The 20489-nt window shown below is 48.0% G+C and overlaps 2 protein-coding genes across 3 annotated transcripts in view; one reads left to right on the top strand and one right to left on the bottom strand.

Annotated features, from left to right (window-relative positions):
- The window catches only part of LOC133143899 (cadherin-20-like), a 30014-nt gene extending 14902 nt beyond the window's left edge, over window positions 1-15112 (top strand). The window contains exons 1-12 of one of the 2 annotated variants that reach the window (XM_061266155.1): window positions 4337-4486; window positions 7120-7367; window positions 8827-9121; window positions 9376-9495; window positions 9662-9829; window positions 10458-10645; window positions 11147-11412; window positions 11816-11952; window positions 12326-12447; window positions 12519-12636; window positions 13048-13299; window positions 13725-15112. In XM_061266155.1, coding sequence (XP_061122139.1) covers window positions 7197-7367; window positions 8827-9121; window positions 9376-9495; window positions 9662-9829; window positions 10458-10645; window positions 11147-11412; window positions 11816-11952; window positions 12326-12447; window positions 12519-12636; window positions 13048-13299; window positions 13725-14233 — 2346 coding nt within the window. In that variant the 5' untranslated portion in view covers window positions 4337-4486; window positions 7120-7196 and the 3' untranslated portion in view covers window positions 14234-15112. Of the gene's footprint in view, window positions 1-4336; window positions 4487-7119; window positions 7368-8826; window positions 9122-9375; window positions 9496-9661; window positions 9830-10457; window positions 10646-11146; window positions 11413-11815; window positions 11953-12325; window positions 12448-12518; window positions 12637-13047; window positions 13300-13724 lie in introns of those variants that run through there. The other variant, XM_061266156.1, reaches the window with a different exon arrangement.
- Window positions 15113-15390: 278 nt separating this feature from the next.
- Window positions 15391-20257, bottom strand: rnf152 (ring finger protein 152). Its single transcript, XM_061266157.1, has 2 exons — window positions 20078-20257; window positions 15391-16411 (listed from the first exon to the last, which is right to left on the bottom strand). Exon 2 carries the CDS (start codon window positions 16256-16258, stop codon window positions 15653-15655), a length of 606 nt encoding a protein of 201 aa, XP_061122141.1. The 5' UTR covers window positions 16259-16411; window positions 20078-20257; the 3' UTR covers window positions 15391-15652.
- Between the last annotated feature and the right edge of the window lie 232 nt (window positions 20258-20489).

Here is a 20489-nt window from a genome sequence, read left to right as displayed (position 1 = left end):
TGCTGATGCGTGCTCCAGCGACCGCGACATGAACCAAAGAAGTGCGTCCATTCAAGGGTGGATGTTTGGCTGCATTCCCCGAGGGACGGCGAGGCGGACGAATGTAGACACACAACAACAGTTTAGTTATTTATTGACTTAATGGATGGTTGCTGTAGCGTGTTCCAGATATTCGACATGACGACATTGAGTGCAAGACGCAACCCCCGATTTTCATGCCGCCCTGATGGCGGTGGGAGGGGCAGAGCACCGGGCGAAGGCCCTCTTGGAATCTGTGCTTGGTAGCCCTTTCAACAAATGAGTCTCAAAAGAAAGACAATAATTCTTGAGAGTTTGACTGACGACTTGACAGTGAGGGGGAGCTGTAATCCTGACCCCCCTCCCACCGCCACTACCTCACTTGTGTTTGCTGTCAGAGTGAGTGAAGGCACTCGTGTGTTGAGTTGCAGGTTAATAAATATTGAAGCCGCATCCATAATGGAGCTGCTCACTCTGTTAGCTGCGCGTCAGTCACAACACGTAGCGAGGGAGCGACTTCAAAAGTCACTTTGCTCATTCCGATGTGGCGGCGAGAGCGGGGTCAAGAGAATCAAGAACAGGGGGTCGGGAGGGGCCAAGTATCAGAGGGGTCTGCCGCTCCTCAGCTCCCGTCAGCTCATCAAGGCCGGGTCTCTGTCGGAATACGGCATCAAACGGCTCGGGGAGCCTTTTATCCCCAGCGCCGGCCACTCTTATTCCCCCTCCTCGTCTTAGCCGAGCATGGAAGTTTAACGTAGCGGAGTGAAAGTCAATACCCTGACACACACACACACACACACACTCACAATAACGACGAAAAGGTCAAATGGAGAAGGATCCTGAAAGAAACAGCTTGTCTGAGGCCAAGCCGCCCAGGAGGAAGTCACATGACGCCGCTTAATGTCACGGTTCACTCTCCCAACCTTGTGCCAAGTGCAATGGCTCACAATTAAAGCTTCTCGCCACCAATTACAGAAAAGGTTGCCGCTTTGGCCCAGTACTGTCCCTCAACACCACAACAACAACGTGTTTGTATTCCCATTTGAGAAAACAACAGAGGTGGCTCAACTACTCCCGCTAAAGTACAGATACTCGCGTGACGAAAAATGACTCCCGTAAAGTAACAAAATATTTGTACCTCTGCAAATTAGACACGAGAAGGTTTGCGGGTGCCCTCAAAAGACACGGAGGAGTTCTTTGTACATCTCCGTGACATTTTTAATGTGGAGCAGCAGGGCAGAGAGCTGAGCTTCTTATCTGAGATGACACAGCGGCTTTAGTTCCTCTCCAGCATAACCTTCTTTCACGCCGTCTCCTCATGGCACCGGTGATACAAGCCGAGCGCTACGTGGGCAAAAGAAGGCAGGTTCTTTGCTTCCGACCCAAAGTGTTTCTATTATTTGGAGTAGCTTGCCAGACACACAAAATGAGGGTTCAAATTTGCACCCGAGTGCTCGTGTTTCAGAGAACAAGTATTCTGGCCTGTGAATCACGAGTAAAAGGATTTTTGCCTGGCCCGAGAGTGCACCAAATCACGTTAGGTATTGTTTGATTATTTAATTTTAGGACTCCTTATAGAGAGCACTTACTTTGTCTTTCAGGCAAGAAAAAGGAATGCCGCATGTCAGCTGCTGTATCATTACCTTGAATACATTAGCACCTCGTATACACTTGCGTATTTCAGCTAATATTTAAATTAAACATCAGCAGCACTTAAGGACAATGCGAGCTTGTTTCCAGTCATGCTTCAGCGGCTCATCTTATTGCATATTCATGTTTTAGCACATTCCTTGTGCATTTATTTAGCCAAGCGCCAAGCGGCGGTTCCTTCGTTAGTCAGCATTATCGTTTCTCTTGCCACAGAATCAAAAACGCTATTGTTCTGTTGTCTTACGAACCGAGGCAGGTGAGGAGACAATGAGCAAAATGTGAGGTAAAAGGATGAATGATCATCATTACCAGGTTAGCGACTCATCTACATACAAGTGATATGAGATACATACCTTCAAATTTGCCGATGAAAATTCCAAATGGGCTCAAAGACTGATTCTTGAGGAACACCACAGACTATGCCAACAACCACAGAAAATTATGTATTTGCGTTCTGGACAGTCCAAAGATGCTTTTGCTATCAATGTACCCGACAAGCTAATTTAAACGCTCTCTTTGGGATGGAAACTGAGAAACAAAAAAAAAAACCTCAGTCACTATTTTGCGCTACCATGCCGCAGCGTCCCGGAGCGTCGTACTTGTCATCTCGCACCTTTTTGTTCATCAAATGCGCTAACCAAAGCGCTCGCTAAACGTCCCCCGTGAGCTCATTAGCCTAGCCTGGTAGCTAGGGCTTGCCTCCTTTCACTCCTTGAAAAAGAGAAAGTTGTATTGCTTTTGTTCTGTACTTTTCACTCTTTTGAACAAAGAAAGCTCTGCACATTCCATTTTTTTTTCCCAATCTTTGTAGAGTCCAGTTTTTGCAGACATCAGGGTCTGCGCTATTACAAAGAGGCATATTATATAATTTTGTGTACTGCCTTTTTGTGTTCACTCTTATGCTTAGAGGCTTATAACATCTCAACAAAAAGATTAGCATTACGTTAGCAGACTGAAAAGCTAAGCTATGTAGTTGTTTTCATGAGTTGCCCTCTATTTGCTATTCCCTTTACACGTCTACTTTAAATGAAGCTTTTATGAGGAGCCCGGGGAGGTGGCGATTTCTGGCGTGGTGACCCGACATGCCACGACCTTAAAGGAAGCCTTAAGGGGAGGCGGACAGGACGGCACGCGTGAAAGCACCGTGTCCGTTCGACATCTTGCATATTAGCCGCAAACCAAAGTCCACAAGCTTGCGCCACACCACTGTATCCAATCTATTTCTACGGCGGATCAGCGCCTTTGTGCGGCAGACCCTCAGGGACGTGTTTTTCAGATACACCTCCCCACATTTCCCCTCCCGTCGCCACTCCACCAAAACCAGACTTTCAAAGCTGCTCCATAAGCCTTTTAGCTTCAATTTGTTCTGCCAATTATTATCCCGGCTCTGTCACCGGGATGGAAGCCGCTGCTAGGGGGGCCCCTATTCGGCCTTTTCTTCCGTGGGAGGGGGGGGGCTTGCTCAGGCACCCGCTGACAGATTGACTTAGGTACTGAGCACAGACAAAGATGGCAGGGGAGGGAGGAAGAGGTCAGGGTGGTGGCGGGGGTGTTGAAGAATGAGCCGCCACACCAAAGAAAAAAAAAGACGTACCAGGGAGAGACGTATTGAAGTTAACTTCTTAAACCATCTGGCTGTTTAAAAAAACTATTCGAGTGCGATTTCATTTTTTCCAAAAGTGACGCTAGGAAGAAAAAGATCGAAGTTAAGTTTTACCCACTTGGCTCCATGGTCTTCAATATTTTTCGAGGGGTTAGGAAATGGAATTTTCCATCACTTTAGTAAATCCAATATTTAAACACTTGCCAGTGTGTAATGAAAAGCAAGAAGGCGTGCACGCAGCCGCCTGTTCCTCTCTAATATATTCTCATTTCACTTCCAACATGCTCCATCGCCTTTCCGATATGATTCTCCCGAGGAGGAATGCGGCATGGCCCGCTCTCTGGCGGCGCCGTTCATTCCGTGATTGCCTCTGCGAGACCCCTCGCCTTCTCCCCAAACACGGATCACATCTCCGTGACCGTCACCCAATCTTCCCCCGCCGCCGTTTGTGCGCCCGCTGCCACAGCCTCATTTTTCAGTATTTTTCCAGCAATTTGGGAAACTAATTGCTGCTCCTCTGACTGACCATGGATGCAATTACATGGGAAGCTTCATTTTTTAGGCTCTTGAATTCCTCCGCAGGCTTTATTAAATCCAGCCGCACACCGAGCGCCGCACCCCAACACCAATGAGGACTTCGGCGGTATCGTTTTCGCAGGCAGTTTGTGCGACAAAATTACCCCCCAAAAAATATGACAAAAGTGTTAAGATATTTTAATGTCTTTCTGTCCGTCTCTGTCCGCCCAGCCACGTAAACAGGATATTCCGAATGTTTCAGAAACCGGTATTCTGACCTTAACCCGAATACTGAGAGCATGTAAAGTTAGTCACATTCTTTCCCGTATTACATTTATTTCCCGACCTGATTTCAACACCCCCCCCTGTCACTATCCTGCTGTCAATCACCACTTTCCACCCCTCCTTCCTTCCTCTTCAGTTCACTCCTCCCTCCGACTGCATTAGCAAGGGAGGGGGGGGAGGCCGTCCCGCTGATTGCATGGACTAGGACAATTGGCGCTCAGGTCCGATTGCCCCCCCCCCCCCCTCCAGATAAGCAATGCCAGCTTCCATGAAGAGCATGCAGACGGAGGAGGCGGGCAGTCCAATAAACTTGCAGAAATGAGTGAGGACTGAAGGTGACTTTGCTTGGACGGGCGGGGGGAGAACCTAGAGATACGAGACGAAGACACGGAGGAGTTGTAGCGTAAGAATTAGGTAAGACGACTACATTTGATGTTGCACGTGAAAAAAGACACTAGAGACCCGTTTGTCTTTTTTCTCTTTACGCTTACTTTTCTACAATAGCTCGTTTTGGATTTCAACTATGGGCTCGAGTGGGAAGTACGGGAGTTTGACTATTTCAGTACTTTGTTCAATTTCCAGAAAGACTGGAAGAGTCACAGATAGGAATCGAAAATGTACAGTATTTGCCGTGTGTACTGGACGAAAATATTGTAAATGGCAGCGAGATGGCTTGTTTTACAAAATCACGAATAAGGACAAGACATCCAGAAACAAACGATGGGAATTCCTCCAGAAGTCCACTTTTTGGAAACACGACTTTAGACTAGGTAGGCCTGAACTCATGCTGTTTTTGTCAGAGAGTGAAAGGGGAGTTCTCAGATGTTGTGGCGAGTCGAGATGCCAAGGGCATCTCCCATTCGGAGCACATCAAAACACCCGTAGGCATTCAGACCTCAAAGCTCGACCTGAGCCAATGTTCTACTTTCTTCTGATGACTCATACCTGGGGTTGAGCTCTGAAGCCTTTTTGGGGTTTTTTCCAGCGGCATTTGCAAATGGACCGACGGGCAAACTCTCCGTGATGTGGTTTGACTTAATTTGAACGGATGCGTGGCTTCGTTTGACTGACACTGATTGCAAACTCTCCCGCTTGATGTTTATGCCTGATGACATCATCCCCTCGCCTGGGACCGCCGCCAGTTTGTGTGATTTAATTTCCTCGTAAATGACAAGGCTCCTTTTTACGACATTCTGCTGACACTAAATGAACCAGCCGGTCTTTGAGCGAAAAGACACGGCACTCGAGGATTTTGTAAGGCCTCTCAAGTACGACATGTCAGCAAAGGTATTGAGACACAATGCACCTACTGGCAAGGTAATGGACTTTTTCAACGTGACATCACACATATGTCCAGATGATGATTTTATTTTATTTATTTTTTATCACCGTATCCCCCAATGGCGTATAAAGGGTGAGCATCAGATTTTGTGTTTAAGTGTAAGGATAGAGTTAGGGTTAGGGTTAGGCTTAGGCTTAGGGTAAGCTTGAGGTGTCACTCTTGCTTGTTGTTATTTCTTTATACGTTCCACAGCAGGCTGGTTGGGATCCGGCGTGTAAAATTGATTGTGCTTAACAAATTGCCCGTGACCCTTCAACTATCCAGAGGGGGGCGGTAGCCTTTTTCACGGGTCCTCCCACTTTTAAAGACCCTTTTCCACGGCGTGGGGGGTTTCTTTGTGCATGGGAGTTAAAAGAATAGCGCAAAACACGACTACTGTGAAATTAACACTTGATTGTGCTTCGCATTCCCAAATTATACGTTTGTGCCACACACTGAGATGACTTTAGTGATCTCATCCAATTTCATGGCCAATCTCACTCAGGAGAGTGGAGACCTCCACCAAGGCACATCAGAATACATACCTCCTGCTCCTGTTGCTTTCAACTGGAAAGCATGGATAGATACAAGTTTTTAATAAAAAAAAAGTGTATATTATATAACATTTATATTACATTATAAGTCCCTACTTTTATCAAGATTTGTAGCATAAGTGAATCGACTTTTCCCGCTTTGTATTTGAAATTTTACAAATTCTGCATCACACCAAAGAGTAGTGCAAGTATGACCAAATGTATCTTCGACTGTGCTGCTGATTTCTTTTATTATTATTTTCCGTAACGGCCAGACGCCCGAAAAGTGTGTAAAAATGAGATTTAGTCGGTGTGACGGCTTTGCGCTGACACATATTGATGAAGTCGCAGCTAGCCTATATAGACTGCCGGCATTATGTGCTGATGATGAAGTGTGTTGTTGCTGGTGCATTTAATGGAGCAGCAGGTGGAGCGGCGCTGAGGCTGTGCTCAATCATTCCCTGCCGGCAGATGCTTGCTCTTTCCCTGCATGGCCTCCTGCTTTATTTGCCCTTTTTACGACGTCAAACAAAACTGATAGTATTTTCCCCCTTTGGATTCAAAAAGTGACGTCGCATGCGTACCGGAATGTGGTGGCAAAGTTAAGCTTCTTCATATGATGCTCCGCCCCCCCTCCCCCCACCTCCTCTTCATCTTCCGGCAGCTGCTGATTCTTAAACAAGTGGCTAGCAAGTTTAAGGCAGCGAGCATTGGCATCAAAAGCTGCAAAACGGCTGTGACCTCACAGGGGCGGAGTGGGAGCAAACTTGGCGTCTTTGTGGTGAGCGACGAGGTTAAATGTCAGCCGTCCCGCCCGCCGCACACTCACAAAGCGGTCACGCCCCCCCCCGAGGGTCGGGGACAATGTGGAGCGAGCTGGCAGATTGAGAAAGTCTGCAGACAGTGGCACAAAAGCGCCTGCTCTCACAAAAGCATCATGGAGTGCAGCAGTCTATTGGCGTCACAAAAGTGGGCTCAGCAGTCAAGAAGAAAAATTCTCGGCTCCTCCCGCCACGCCGCCTTTTAACCGCTTGCCACCTTCCAAGCAGATGCAGGCGGCAGGCGCTGCAAGACGAGTGCCAAGTCTTAAGTCCCGCTGTTGCCCAGATGACCAATAACGTTAACAACCTCGCGATATTGACTAAAAAATGTCTTGTGCTTGCTCTTAAAACAACTCCAATCATTGTTTGCAGACAAATTACAACTGCCATCCATCCCTCCATCAGAAGAACAGAAGATTTAAAAGAGGGCTCGAACTGTGGACTTGATAATGGAACCCCGGTCGGCATCGTGGCTGTACGTGATGCTGTGCGTGATGAGCCTCCTGCCCACTCCTGCAGACTCCATGCCGAGGGTCCGGAGAGTGAAACGAGGTTGGGTGTGGAACCAGTTTTTCGTTCTGGAGGAGTACACCGGTCTGGACCCGCTTTATATCGGAAAGGTTGGTCAACACATACATACACACATGCATATTTACAAAGACTGATCCCTAGTTCTGGACCTGCTCCCTGAGACAACTTTTGTTGTGAACTGGAGTTACACATAAAACTAAATTGAATGACAAATACTGGTCTTAAACATCTCCTGGATTATGGTTAAGGTTTGGTTCGGGTCAGTGGATTGAAAATTAAACTGATTGTAGCGGTCGATAGCAATGTTTGAGATGACTTGGGATTCAAATCTTTCGGTATCTGAAACCGTTAAAACAATCGTGCTTATTAAATTTCCTGACAAGCTTCTTAAAAAAACTGCAGTCTTGGTCCTGAGAAGCCTTCACAGAAAATTCACGGTAACGCATTGAACTGTTGCGGAATTAAGCGATTATTCGGTGAAAGCACCTTTAAAGACTGATCCAAACACACCTAATGAGTGTAGGGGGGATTCCGGAAGAAAATTCCCCCCAAAAAAGTCCTGGGCCATGATCAGTTGCCCGGCTAACAAGTCCTGAGGGAAAGGCATCTTGGGAATCCCAACAAAGGAAAAGTGCTCCATCTACATATTTGGGCTAGCTTGAACTGGTCATTGGGAAAGCCGCTCCTAATCTGCTTCAACTTTGAACAGGGTTAAGTCAATTATTTCCCAGCCGTATTGAAAAAATAATGTTTAAATAACCACATTCGCTTTGAAATTGTCCCTTTGTTACTTCTGTTGGTTAACACACAAGATGGCCGTCAAGGGTTGCATTAAGCGGTGCCGTTTGATGACAACGAGGCCCTCGACAAAACCCCAGAGTGATTTCCCATCAATAGTCTGCCATTTGGACTCGCCGACCACAAAAGATTTCTGATTGCGCTCCACGGTCGCCCCAGCAACAAAAAGGTGGTGATTTGCCTCTGATTCTACGATGATTAGGAGTCGCCGCACCAAATAGCGTTTCACTGCCAGCCTAATCTTGGAGAGGTCAACATGTGCTTTTCTGCTTGCAAATGTCAACATTAGCATCGATTGCACTGCTGTGTTCTTTTTAATTAATAGAATTTGGAATTGATTCCCTGGCGGATCAATGAAGGATTATCTCATCTGAGATCCAATAATGAGTTGTACCACTTAGCCCTGTGACATGTTCTGATTATTTTATTACAAGAACAGACGTTGCATCACCTGATATCACTTCCATATCCATGTGTCTAAGCATTTACGTTTTGTGCAATAGGGATTGGAGGTTATGGTTGGATTTGGTATGGTCTGGAAATTAGTTTGTGAGTTATTGGATTGGGAAGAAGTGGAAGAGAGTAGGGTTTAGGGTTCGTTGGGTATGCTCGAGTTGGGCTTAGTGGTCAGGTTACTGGATTTGGAGTATGGGTTACGGTTCTCACAGGCTACTGAATCTGTAGTCTTGATCCTTAGAAGAGAGTTTCCGCTGACTCGATAAACTCAAAGCATTCTTGTTTTGAACAAAGCTCCACTCGGACATGGACAAAGGTGATGGCTCCATCAAGTACATCCTGACGGGCGAAGGCGCCGGCAACACCTTCACCATCGACGACAGCACCGGCGACATCCACGCCATCCAAAGGCTGGACCGTGAAGTCAAGGCGCAGTACGTGCTGCGAGCGCAGGCCCGCAACCGCCTCACCGACAGGCCGCTCGAGCCAGAGTCGGAGTTTATCGTCAAGATCCAAGACATCAACGACAACGAGCCCAAGTTCCTTGATGGACCATATCGGGCGTCTGTCCCGGAAATGTCCAAAATAGGTACAACCTATTTTCGCCAGATGAAGGACGATACAGTATAAGCTCTGTCATTTTTTAAAATTATCTAAATAAAGTTGAGTTGTATTGTACTAACAATGATTACAATATGTTGGACAGACGAGAGGCATTTCATTTAGTCAGGCCTTGTTTGAACAAAAAAAGTGCTTTGGCGCAGCCTACATTTAAAAACCTTACTGAATTAGAAATTGAATCATGGTTCATCTATAAACGGCGAACCATTTCATCCCTGCCAGGAACGTCAGTGATTCAGCTGACCGCTACGGATGCCGACGACCCGACGTACGGCAACAGCGCCCGCGTGGTCTACAGCATTCTGGAGGGTCAGCCTTACTTCTCGGTGGACGCCAAGACCGGTACGCGAGGGCCGTTTGCTACAATACATATTGGAATGACACAGTTCCAAGACCTAAGACTTGGGTTTGGACATGATGAGGTCTTATACCGACATGCTTTGCCGTATGACATTGGTGGGGGATGCCAAGCTGTGTAGCTTTATGTGTTTGACACGTGTTTCCTCAGGTGTGGTACGGGTCTCCCTGGCCGACATGGATCGGGAAACCCGGGCAAACTACACAGTGGTCATCCAGGCCAAGGACATGGGCGGCCAGCTGGGCGGCCTTGCCGGAACCACCCGCGTGGACATCTCGCTCGGGGATGTCAACGACAACCCGCCCGTCTTTGACCAAAGTGAGACACGTCTTGAGCTTTTCCACACATACAATTTTCTCAATGTGAGGGTTAAGGTAGGTACAAGGTGTTTCTCGCCAGTAATTTTTTTTTAACAAAGGTTAGTTTTAAAGTACAGTTGTGGAGAGACGGGTTTAGCATTGCGTTGTCGCTGAATTTTGTTCAAACTGGCATTATTTATACACTGGTGAAGCGGACCTGAGCGATCTTATTGGTGCAGGACAAAGTCGTAAAAGACATCAATGAAATATAAAAGACATCAAAGAGAAATAAAAGGCATCAAAATATAGCGGAACAAATTGTGCGTGGACAGTTTGATGCTGCTACAACTTATTGAGCCTGGGCTAGTATTTTAAATGATTTACACTTAATCAGAGAACGGACTTGTACAAGGAGTGCTGCAACATCACAATGAAAGTATGCAATAAAAGAAAAAAAATGATACTTACAGTTTTCTTGTTTTAAAAAAAAAAATGTCTTCAGAAGGCTTTTTCTCTTCTGTTATATTTCGTTTGAGTTCCTCTGCATATGTTTTGTAGTGTTTCCAGAACTGGGTTGTCCTCCGGTGTGGAGGTTTGGCTCCCTCTTGTGGTGGTTAGTAAAATGACCGGTCCATCCTTTTGCGCAGGGTTGTATCAGATGAGCGTCCCCGAGTCCGCCACGGTGGATTCGGAGGTGGGACGCATCCAGGCCGAGGACCGCGACGTAGGAGTCAATGCCGACATGACGTACCGCGTCATCGACGGCGACGGCAGGGACACCTTTGACATCGTCACCGACAGCAGCAACAGATTCGCCATCATCACCGTAAAAAAGGTGGGGCTACACTTTTGAGGTGGGGTGTCAAGGCAGGGTTAGGATTTTAAATTGGGGTTTCAAGATTGGGTTAGGGTTTTAAATACTGGGTAGGATTTCACTTTGGGGTGTCAAAATATAGATGGGGCTTTAAATTGGGTTTTGTGCCATGATTAGTGTTTCAGGACTGGGATAGGGTTTTAAACAAAGGGTAGGGTTTCAAGCCTTGCATAGGATTTTAAAGTATGGTTTAAAACCTAGATTACAAATTCAAGATTGGGTTTCAAATTGAGGTTAAGCCTCTAAAAGAGCCTTGGGCTTTGAATGTAAATCTAGTGGTAGGGTTTCAAATTTGGGTGTCAGGTCAGAGTTAGGATTTGAAATAAGGGTTAGGGTTTTAAGTCAGGGTTCCAAGCCAAGGTTAAGGTTTTGAATTTAAAGCCTCAATTAGGGTTTTGAACTAAAGTTAGGGTTTCAAGCCCGTGTTAAGGTTTGAAGTATTATTACATGTTTGTCTGGCAGCCACTGGACTTTGAGGCCAAGCGAAGTTACACGCTGAAGGTAGAGGGTGCCAACACGCATGTGGAGCCCGCCTCTTCATTTTCCCGCCACGACACCAACACCTTCCACGACGTCACCATTGTGCACGTAAGCGTGGACGACGTGGATGAGCCGCCCGTGTTCGACGCGCCGGCTTACTTGGTGGACGTGGCCGAGGACGCTGACGTGGGCACGCTGGTCAAGACGGTGGCCGCCAGGGACCCGGACCATGCCAACAACACTGTGAGGTGAGAGGTCACCCCATGGATGTGTTGTCAAGGACACGTGTACTGGCTCACCCACTTGTGGGCAGCTACATCAAAATAACCTAGTCAGGTGTCCCCAATCGTGGCAAATGAGGATCTAGCACGTGATGAGCAAGGCGCAATGCTGGTTAGTTGCCAACAGAGGTCGCCATTACACAACACTAGCTTGACTGGCCACTATGAGCGGTCTCTTCTTTGTCCTCTTCCATGTCCTACTCCAGATTCTTGTCTTTCTTCTCCTCCAACTGCTTGTTCTTATACTTCTCAGCTTTCCTTTTTCTTCTTTTCCCTATTATGCTTCTCGTCCTCGCCCAAATCTCCTCTTTTCTTCATCTTCGTGTCCTTGTCCTGTCTTTATCTTGCACTTTGTGGTCCTTCTCTTCAGGTACTCCCTGGACCGTTCCAGTGACCCGGACAAGTTCTTCTACGTGGACATCACGTCTGGTGCTCTAATCACATTGCGTCCGCTGGACCGTGAGCAGCTGGGCTGGCACAACATCAGCGTGCTGGCCATGGAGATGAGTAAGTACGGTGACACCTTCGGTTTTTACCCAGAATGAAAATGCTGCAATATATTGCCAACTACTGCCGAGGGGAACTTACCTGGTAACAGATTTTTTTTTTTATTGGTCCCCTCCACAAGTCGAAGTTGAAAAAGGCCGGTACCAACCCGATACGGACACCTGTTATCGGTACTCACACATTCCCAAATTTAGGGCTCTTAACAAAGATGAGCGGTTCAAGCCAGGGTTGGGTTTTCAGAATAAGGTTTCAAGCAGAAACGATCTAGGTCTGGTTAGGGTTGTAAGTTACGGTTTCAAATCGGGTGTGAGGTTTGAAACATTCGTAACAATTGTGCTCATGTTGTGCTGATGGTATTCTGTGTGTCTGTCAGATAATCCTTCGAAGCTGTCTAGCGTGGCCGTGTCCATTCGCGTGCAGGACGTCAACGACAACGCGCCCACGCTCAGCGACACCCTTGAGGCCTTCGTGTGTGACGGTGCCAAGGCGGGACAGGTAACGCGCGTCAACTGAACGCAAACCCGTGCGAGTTTTACGTCACCTGGTGATGATCTTCGCCTTCGTAGTTGATCCAGGCTGTGACGGCCGTGGATCCTGACGAGCCTCCCAGCGGACATCACTTCTCCTACGCATTAGCGCCACACGCCGCCAACAATCCCAACTTCACCCTGAGGGACAACCAAGGTTACTACTACATACACCCAAAAATTATATTGGAGGAAGTATAGAACGTTTGCCAAATAAATATTGGTAAAAATGTCCCAAATATTAAGGGAAGTTAGTCAAATGATAAATGCATTATAACTACCGTATTTTACGCACTATAAGGCACACCTAAAAACCTCAAATTTTCTCAAAAGCCGACAGTGCGCCTTATAATCAGGTGTGCCTTATATATGGACCAATACTGAGCCACTACAGCTGGCGTCTCCAAAGTCCTGCCCACGAGCCTAATGTATATATATATGGACAAAGTTTTAAATTAGGCCATTCATTGAAGGTGCGCCTTATAATCCGGTGCGCCTTATAGTGCGGACAATACGGTAATAATAACTAATGTGTAAAATAAAATTAACCCCCTACTTATGTCTTCAGACAACACGGCATGGATCCTGACGCGTCGTGGCGGCTGGTCCCAGCGCGAGCAGAGCATCTTCTACCTTCCCATCGTGGTGACGGACGGCGAGGCACCGATAAAGACCAGCACCTCCACATTGAGCGTGCGCGTTTGCGCCTGTGACCACGACGGAAACATCATGACCTGCAACCCCGAAGCTTATAGCCTGCCCGCCAGCCTTAGCAGGGCCGCGCTCATTGCTATCCTTGCCGCCATTTTCGTGCTCCTGGGTAAGTGACACAACATAAGACTCTTGATTAATTAACTTTAATTCACTCACTCACTCACTAGCTGAAATACCTAGTTTAAAGATGGCCTAACTAACTAGCCAATATATTTACACACAAACTAAATTGAAAATCTAAGACAAAGTAACCAATCAGCTAACAAATTACTAGCCAACGAGCTAACACTTCAGCCACAACTTAAATAGTTAAAACAAAACTACAAAACGAGATTAAAGAAAGTTGTGACTGAAATTTAGGATCTACCTGATAAACTACTTGGCAGACGAGTGAGTTTGCCATCTAAAAAACGAAAAAGATAGCTAAAAAGAACAACGCATTAAAATCCATTAAGCTAGCTTATTAGCTTACACCCTAGCTTCCGTGCTAATTGTGCTAACACTGCTCTTTTTGTGTTTGTGTTTTATCAGTGATGATTCTACTCATGTTGTCACTACGGACACACCGCAAGAAACCGTACCTGAGCGACAACGAGGAGAACGTGCACGAAAACATCGTTCGCTACGACGACGAGGGCGGCGGCGAGGAGGACACGGAAGCCTTTGACATCGCCGCCATGTGGAACCCGCGGGAAGTGCAACCACACGCTTGCGAGGCGCGGCAGGACATGTTTCCGGAAATCCAGAGTTTGTCTCGCTACGTACCGATGGCTCGCGCTGATGCCGGCGGCGGCGTTCACGGCTACGTGTTGTCCAAGCTTGTGGAGGCCGACGTGGATCCGTGTGCGCCGCCCTACGACTCCCTGCAGACGTACGCCTACGAGGGCGAGGGCTCAATAGCGGAGTCGCTCAGCTCTCTTCAGTCGGGCGGATCCGGCGGAGACCACGATTACGATTACCTCAACGACTGGGGACCGCGCTTCAAGAAGCTGGCCGAGATGTATGGCGTTCTAGACCCTAACAATTCCCCCATGTGGTAGTCGGGAAAGAACACAAAGCATCACATTTATTGAATTACGCCTAGACGAGCCTGGTTTTCTTCACCCTGTGGTGGCTTCCCGACAACATCTACGAGAGTCGCTCATATGATTCCCTTCCAGAACCCGACCGCCTTAACGGACCTGGTTTGGTGGGTTTACAAGGCGTGTGAACAAAATGTCACAAAACTAGAAAATTTCCAGTAGAAGAATGCCGGGTCATCAAAGCACACAGACAGAAAAATAAAAATAAAAGAAGGTTGAAGAAGTCCCATCAGACAAACGGATCACTGCCACAAGCTGAAGTTGTTGGTCTACATATGTATATTGGAGGGTAATTCATTTTAGGAAGTTACAATGTTACGTTTCGAGGAGCTGGCCAAGATGTATGGTGTTCTGGACAAAGAATCGTTCATAAGGTTGGACTGAATCCCGACGGGCCTGGTCGTGACCCTTCTCTGGCTTGCATGTCAGAATCTCTGGAGTCAATTTCTAAGCACACTAACGAAAGAGGACCACAACAGAAGAATGAATGATTCTCAACAGACAGACATTGCAGCCGCCTCATCAGGTCCGGATCAAAATATATTATTTTCTATTTATATTGGGGCTAACTTATTTGAGGACCAAAAGCAGATGCTCACTGAAAAGAAAAGTGGTCAAGAGGCTGCCCGCCGTCCGCATTAAGTGCCAAATGTACACAAAAAAAAAAAACGTTTTGGATTTTAAAAACAAAAGAGCACCAAACAAAGAGAAAGAAAAACTGTGAGGGTAATTTTGGATCTTTTTACTTGAACATGTGGGGTTGCTCATGCTACGCTAAAGTAGTATGCGAATGCCGATACTTTTTTGTATTCTTGCTAATAAAATGCTTAAAAGCTACTTTGGTGTCGTGATTGTACTAGTCGTGCTTTTCATCATCTTGGGAGACTCGGATGTCAACTTTGGTCAGCGGCTCCATTTCAGCATCTCCTGAGGAATCTCCAGAGCTCCATCAAGGGAGGAAGGAAATAGCTTCACATGAATGAGAAACATACGTCCTGTTTTTTGTGAGACGTTTTGGCAACGGCTCCAAAATGTCTCAGAGCAGCGTGTCACTTGAAATGGACCCCGTTCAAAAATAGCATGGAGGCATTAGTGGACACCAATGAAGAAAGATGTTTTGTCTTCTAACACCGCAACTTTATTGATAACACGGTGGACAAGTCACACGGAGGCGTTGTCCTTTCCCACTCATTTGGGAGTCCAAGTCCCGATGCACTTGAACTAATCAATCACAAACTAACGACCAATCAGACGAGCCTGAGCCTAAAATAACCAAAGGGTCAACGGAAAGTCCGGATGAGGTCATGAGAGCGTTTGTTCGGGAATGTTTCATCTCCGAGGGTTGTTTGGCGGGTCAAAGGTGAGCCCGGCCGAAGTTCATCCGCAGGAGATGACGGTGAATCGCTTGGAGATGCACGACATGTTGTGCAGCACGATGGCGAGCAGAAAGAGCAGCACGCACGCCACCAGCACCACCGTGCACACGCCCGACCAGGCTGAGCCCTTGGCCGCCGGCACGCCAACCCGCCGCTCCCCCTCCCCCTCGTCCAGCTCCAAAAGTGCCCCCAGGGGGCGCTCCTCGGGCACGCTCACCACCGCCACACCTTTCTGCCCGCCGCCCGGCAGGAAGCGGCACGCCAGCAGGTCGGGCGCGTGTTCTTCGGGGCCGGGTAGCGGCAGCACGTAGCAGCCGCTGCCGGGCAGGTGGATGAAGACGGGCGTGCGCTCGGAGATGCGCGGGATGGCCACCGCGGCCACCGCCTCGGGGTCGTCGGGCAGGTGCGCCACCGACAGGCCGGGCGGCAGTTTGGTCACGCCACGGCACCACGGGCAGCGGAGCTCCTTGTGGCTGCCGCGCATCTGCGACAGGCACACCGAGCAGCACGTGTGGCGGCAGTCCAGCAGCTTGGGCCGCCGCCGCGGGCTGAAGTAGTTGAAGCAGATCTGGCATTCCAGCAAGGAATCTTGGGAAAGAGTCTCCATGAGTCCATACAATCCCTCGATGATTGCTTCTGATATCAATTCACCCCAAAGGGGGCTTGGGAAAACGTCCTCGTCCTGAATCGACGCTCCGCCGACAAGTTGGATGGCGTCGCGGCGACGTCACGGTGTGCTGGCGGCGACATGCTCGTCCATCTGCGAGAAAAAGACATGCCACGTGAGCACGTTCAAATTAAGACTGCAAATTAAATACCCTGATGATCAGATAAGAGAAAACGCCAAATCCGGTTTAAAACTTGAATCCGTTTGGGGTTAGGGCTCCTAATCTTGAAACCCTACCCCATCCATGAGCGTGACCATTACTCGTTTGCTTTGCGAGGGGAGGTCAGTGCGGCCGCTGAGAGTTGGTCCAAAAGTGCCGACTCACGAGTTGGTGGCGAGCGAGCGTGAAAAATGCTGAGTCAGCAATCGGTCCGCTTCAATGGCCGTGAAAATCATTTCAAGAGAAACAATCAGAGACAGACATTTGCAGGGGGGAAAAAAGGGGGGGGGTCACTCTCCCTCGCTTTATCTTGTCGTCTTTCTTTTGCCTTTGCTTTCTCATTTTTCTCAAAGGGAGGGAGTGGTGGGAAAGAAGTGTGAAGTGTGCTGACTCGTTTCTTTTCAGCCATCCTTTCATGAATCTGGGGGACTCAAAGACATTAAAGGACAACTAAACCAAACTAAACTTTTACATTTCAAAATATTCGTGACGAGCATAACTCCCCAAATAGATTTCCAAGCGTCGATTCTTCGCCCAGAGGAAATATGTTGTAACGCAGGTGATTGATGTAGAAATCCGTGTGGCGTAACCATGACAACCGTCGATTGAAACGTAGGCCTCTAGGGGCGCTGTTAAGCATCAGGCAAGCAAACAGTGATGTCATTTGATTTACGACTTCAACCTACTTTGTATGTCCTATTTAAAACACACATACATGCACGTGCTACTAGACAAGGTCGTAAATAAATAAACAAATCAAATAAAAACTCTAATCTTGTATATACATATATATATATATAATATAGACATGTATAAAAATATGCATGTATTTAGTTAGTTTATCTATTTATTTTTGTCCCCAGTCTGCGTAAGAATAATTTCACCAGAGGGTGGTCATGACGTCATTGTGTGCAGGTGGCACACACACACCCACGCACACACACAAACATATATTCCCTCAGGGTAGCCACATACAATCAGCCAAAGGGAAAGTGCACGAGTTAAAAATAACCACCATGGCTGGCAGCATACGCACGCACACACACACACACGCACACACACTGTCCAAAGACTGCGAGGAAGCAGCAAAATACCTGCAAGAAGTGAGCGCAGCTTGTTAAATGTGAACACCCCCAGCTAAAAATGTCAGGCAAATGTCACGCTGACTCTTCCCGGCGCTTGCCGTGACGAACGCATGTTCCTGTTAGCACGCATGTCCACGGCAAACGGCGGCAGGGGCAAGGAGCTCTGACAGGAGGCGCCGCATGCCCTCAAAGATAACAAGGAGCAAAGAAGAATAGCGCAACAATGAAGGTCAATCATTCATGAAACTGAGGCTGATAAACATTAATTGCTTTATTTTACGACGTCGCGTTTGCCAAGTGCCTGCGGCCGCTCCATCGGGGTCGCACGCACACATTTATTCTTGTTTTGGGATGGTGGTGGGACTCGCTGTGCAACAGAAGACGGCCTTTTGAAGGTCGCACCATCGAAACGTGTCCGTGTGACGTAAAATCGCCTCGTGATTTGAAATCCAGACGATTGCTCTAATGTGGAGATAGATTTACACGGAGACGAGATATTTCATACCGATGTCAGGATGTCAGGATGTCAAAGACGACAAAAGGTCGACACGTTCGATTGACTGCTGGTCCCGATAACGGACAGGCACAAATCCATCAGAGTAAACATGGGGTCATCAAGAAGATAAAGACTTGTCACTTCAAAAGCGCGCAAAGCCATCAGTGAAGATTTATTGGCGCAATCGACTCCGCAGATATGTTCACATGAAAGCAGATAAGAAAAAGCCGACCTTGGCTGAACTTGGATCTGCATCAGGTGCAAAGAGAAATACGTACATTTGAAAAAAGATGGCCAGAGCGTTTATCGTCGGCGGGGTCGCGGCATCCCGGGTGACTTAAGGTCGAGTCTTTGTTGGACACGAATGTTTCAGAACCCGCAGGAAGAACAACTGCGCACGGGAAGTTTGGAGACTTGATCAACATCAGAAGTGTGAGGCAGTTGTGGTAGCGCTCAGCCGTCTCCTCACACGGATGCACGTCTTCATCGTCTGGCTGATTGCTTTTCCTGCAGCGCCATCCCGCCAATTAAAAGACTGAATGATTCCGTGCCGGCGCAGTCGGGAGTCGGGCAGCCCGCGGGCTTTCGATCTCATTAGCGGCGTCATTCGGTCCCGCGGCGGCGGGGCGGCGAGTCTTTTAATAACATTTTCTCTTGCCATGTGCCGGCAAACCAGGTGTGAACTCCAAAGTGGGTCTACGTCACAATCTGATTTGTTCAAAAAGCGGAGAGAGGCGCAAGTGACTTGCAACCTGTTGGCTGGCTTGACCTTTTTTTGGATTTATGCCATCACGCAGCAGAAGCAACAGCAGCCCGTCATCAGCTGCTTTCTTCCTGACATCAGCATACGTGCGGGAAGACGGCACGCCAGAAAAAATGTTTTCTATTTTTGCATTCCTCCTGCTCCCCATCTGGCAGGTCGCGGCCCTTCTCCTCATTAGTCAAGGTCAATGACGGTCAGAAAAAGAACCGGCGCTGGCTCCATCTGCTTCAGGCGCATGACGAGAACGAGGGAGGATAGGCAGCCGGGCCCGATTCAGATCTCAATCGGCTTCGTTATCTTGATTGTGTTCTGAGTGACACTGAAGATTGCAGATCAGCTGACGCACTCAAAAAAATCAATCGCCGTCTCGCCCCGATGCAACGGAAAGCATTGAAAGGTCGCAGGCGTCCCGCTGTGGCGAGTCCATGATCCGAAACTACCTTAAAATCATCCAAAGCTCTAGCAAATTGTAGCGTGTTAGCTTGCTGTTTTTTTTTTTTTATAATCATCAAGCAAAAACCTCCTTGGGGGAGGTCATGACATTCTAGCACTAACCGGGGCTCCCCCTCGAGATGCATTCGCCCCCCCTTGGAGCCCTTTGGCCACTTATGATTGCCTTGCTTGAGATTAGCAAAAGGAAAACAACAAACTCGGGAATGTTTGGCATGTTCTCGCTGACTCACAAACATCTCATTTGGCACTCACGCACACACACTGAGTCCGAGTTGTCGTCAAGAAGCAAAGAGCTGCCAGGGACGTTGTGTTAAACCGCCGTAATCCTGCAGGCAATTACACAGCAAGATTAAGTCGAGACTTCCTCAAAGTGGGAGAACATCCAGCTTGTTATTTCAAGAGAAAGACTTTGTGGGTGCATGGGGGGGGGGGGGTCCTCCAAACTCGTCCTGACGTGACCTCCCGTGATTCATTCCAGCTTTATTTAAAATTTATTTATTTAAAAATAAATAAATAAAAATATCAAGCTCCTTGTGAGGGCTGATGACTTCAACTTTATCCGATTGTCTCACAGTGCTGGACAATGGAGACGTGCACGCGCGGCACGCGCTATTCGCAAGCGCACCGCACAAAGCAATTTTTTGCATGAACGTGAACACACCATTTGCTCCAGACACAATAGCCCAGGACGAAAACAAACGCCCACATGCACTCACACACCCCCCAGGCTAAGAAATAAATCGTGACAGTAGATCATAAGGACACAAATGTTGATGATGAAGCGCAAAAAGAAGCGACTCACCTCGTGCGGCAATGCGAGCGTGCGTGCGTGTGCTTGCGCGTTGGTGGTCCTCGCCGTCGTGTGAACGCGAAGGAAGGCAACAAAACAAGACGAGAGGAACATGAGCAAGGCGCAAAGCAGGCGGCCGCCTTTCGTCAGGCGGAAACGCCCTCCCTGACCGCCTGCCTGCCTCTCTCCGGCGCGCACGCGCACGCGCAGCTTGGGCAAGGTTGAGGGTTGAGAGGGCGGGGCTGTGGCGAGAGCGACCGAAGATCATGAGGTTGCATAAGTGTACACACCCACTGATAAATGTGGCTGTGCTCAGAAAAGAAACCAACATCTGCTCCAAAGGTCTTGTAGGCCTTTTTGCCAAGGTCTTAATGTCTTGCAAAAGTTGCCCACTCAGTTTCTTAAGTCTGTCCTTGCTGGTTAT

Source organism: Syngnathus typhle, linkage group LG19, assembly GCF_033458585.1.
Source record: "Syngnathus typhle isolate RoL2023-S1 ecotype Sweden linkage group LG19, RoL_Styp_1.0, whole genome shotgun sequence".
In the NCBI taxonomy this organism is placed as follows: Eukaryota; Metazoa; Chordata; class Actinopteri; order Syngnathiformes; family Syngnathidae; genus Syngnathus; species Syngnathus typhle.
This window is presented reverse-complemented; position numbering and strand designations above follow the sequence as displayed.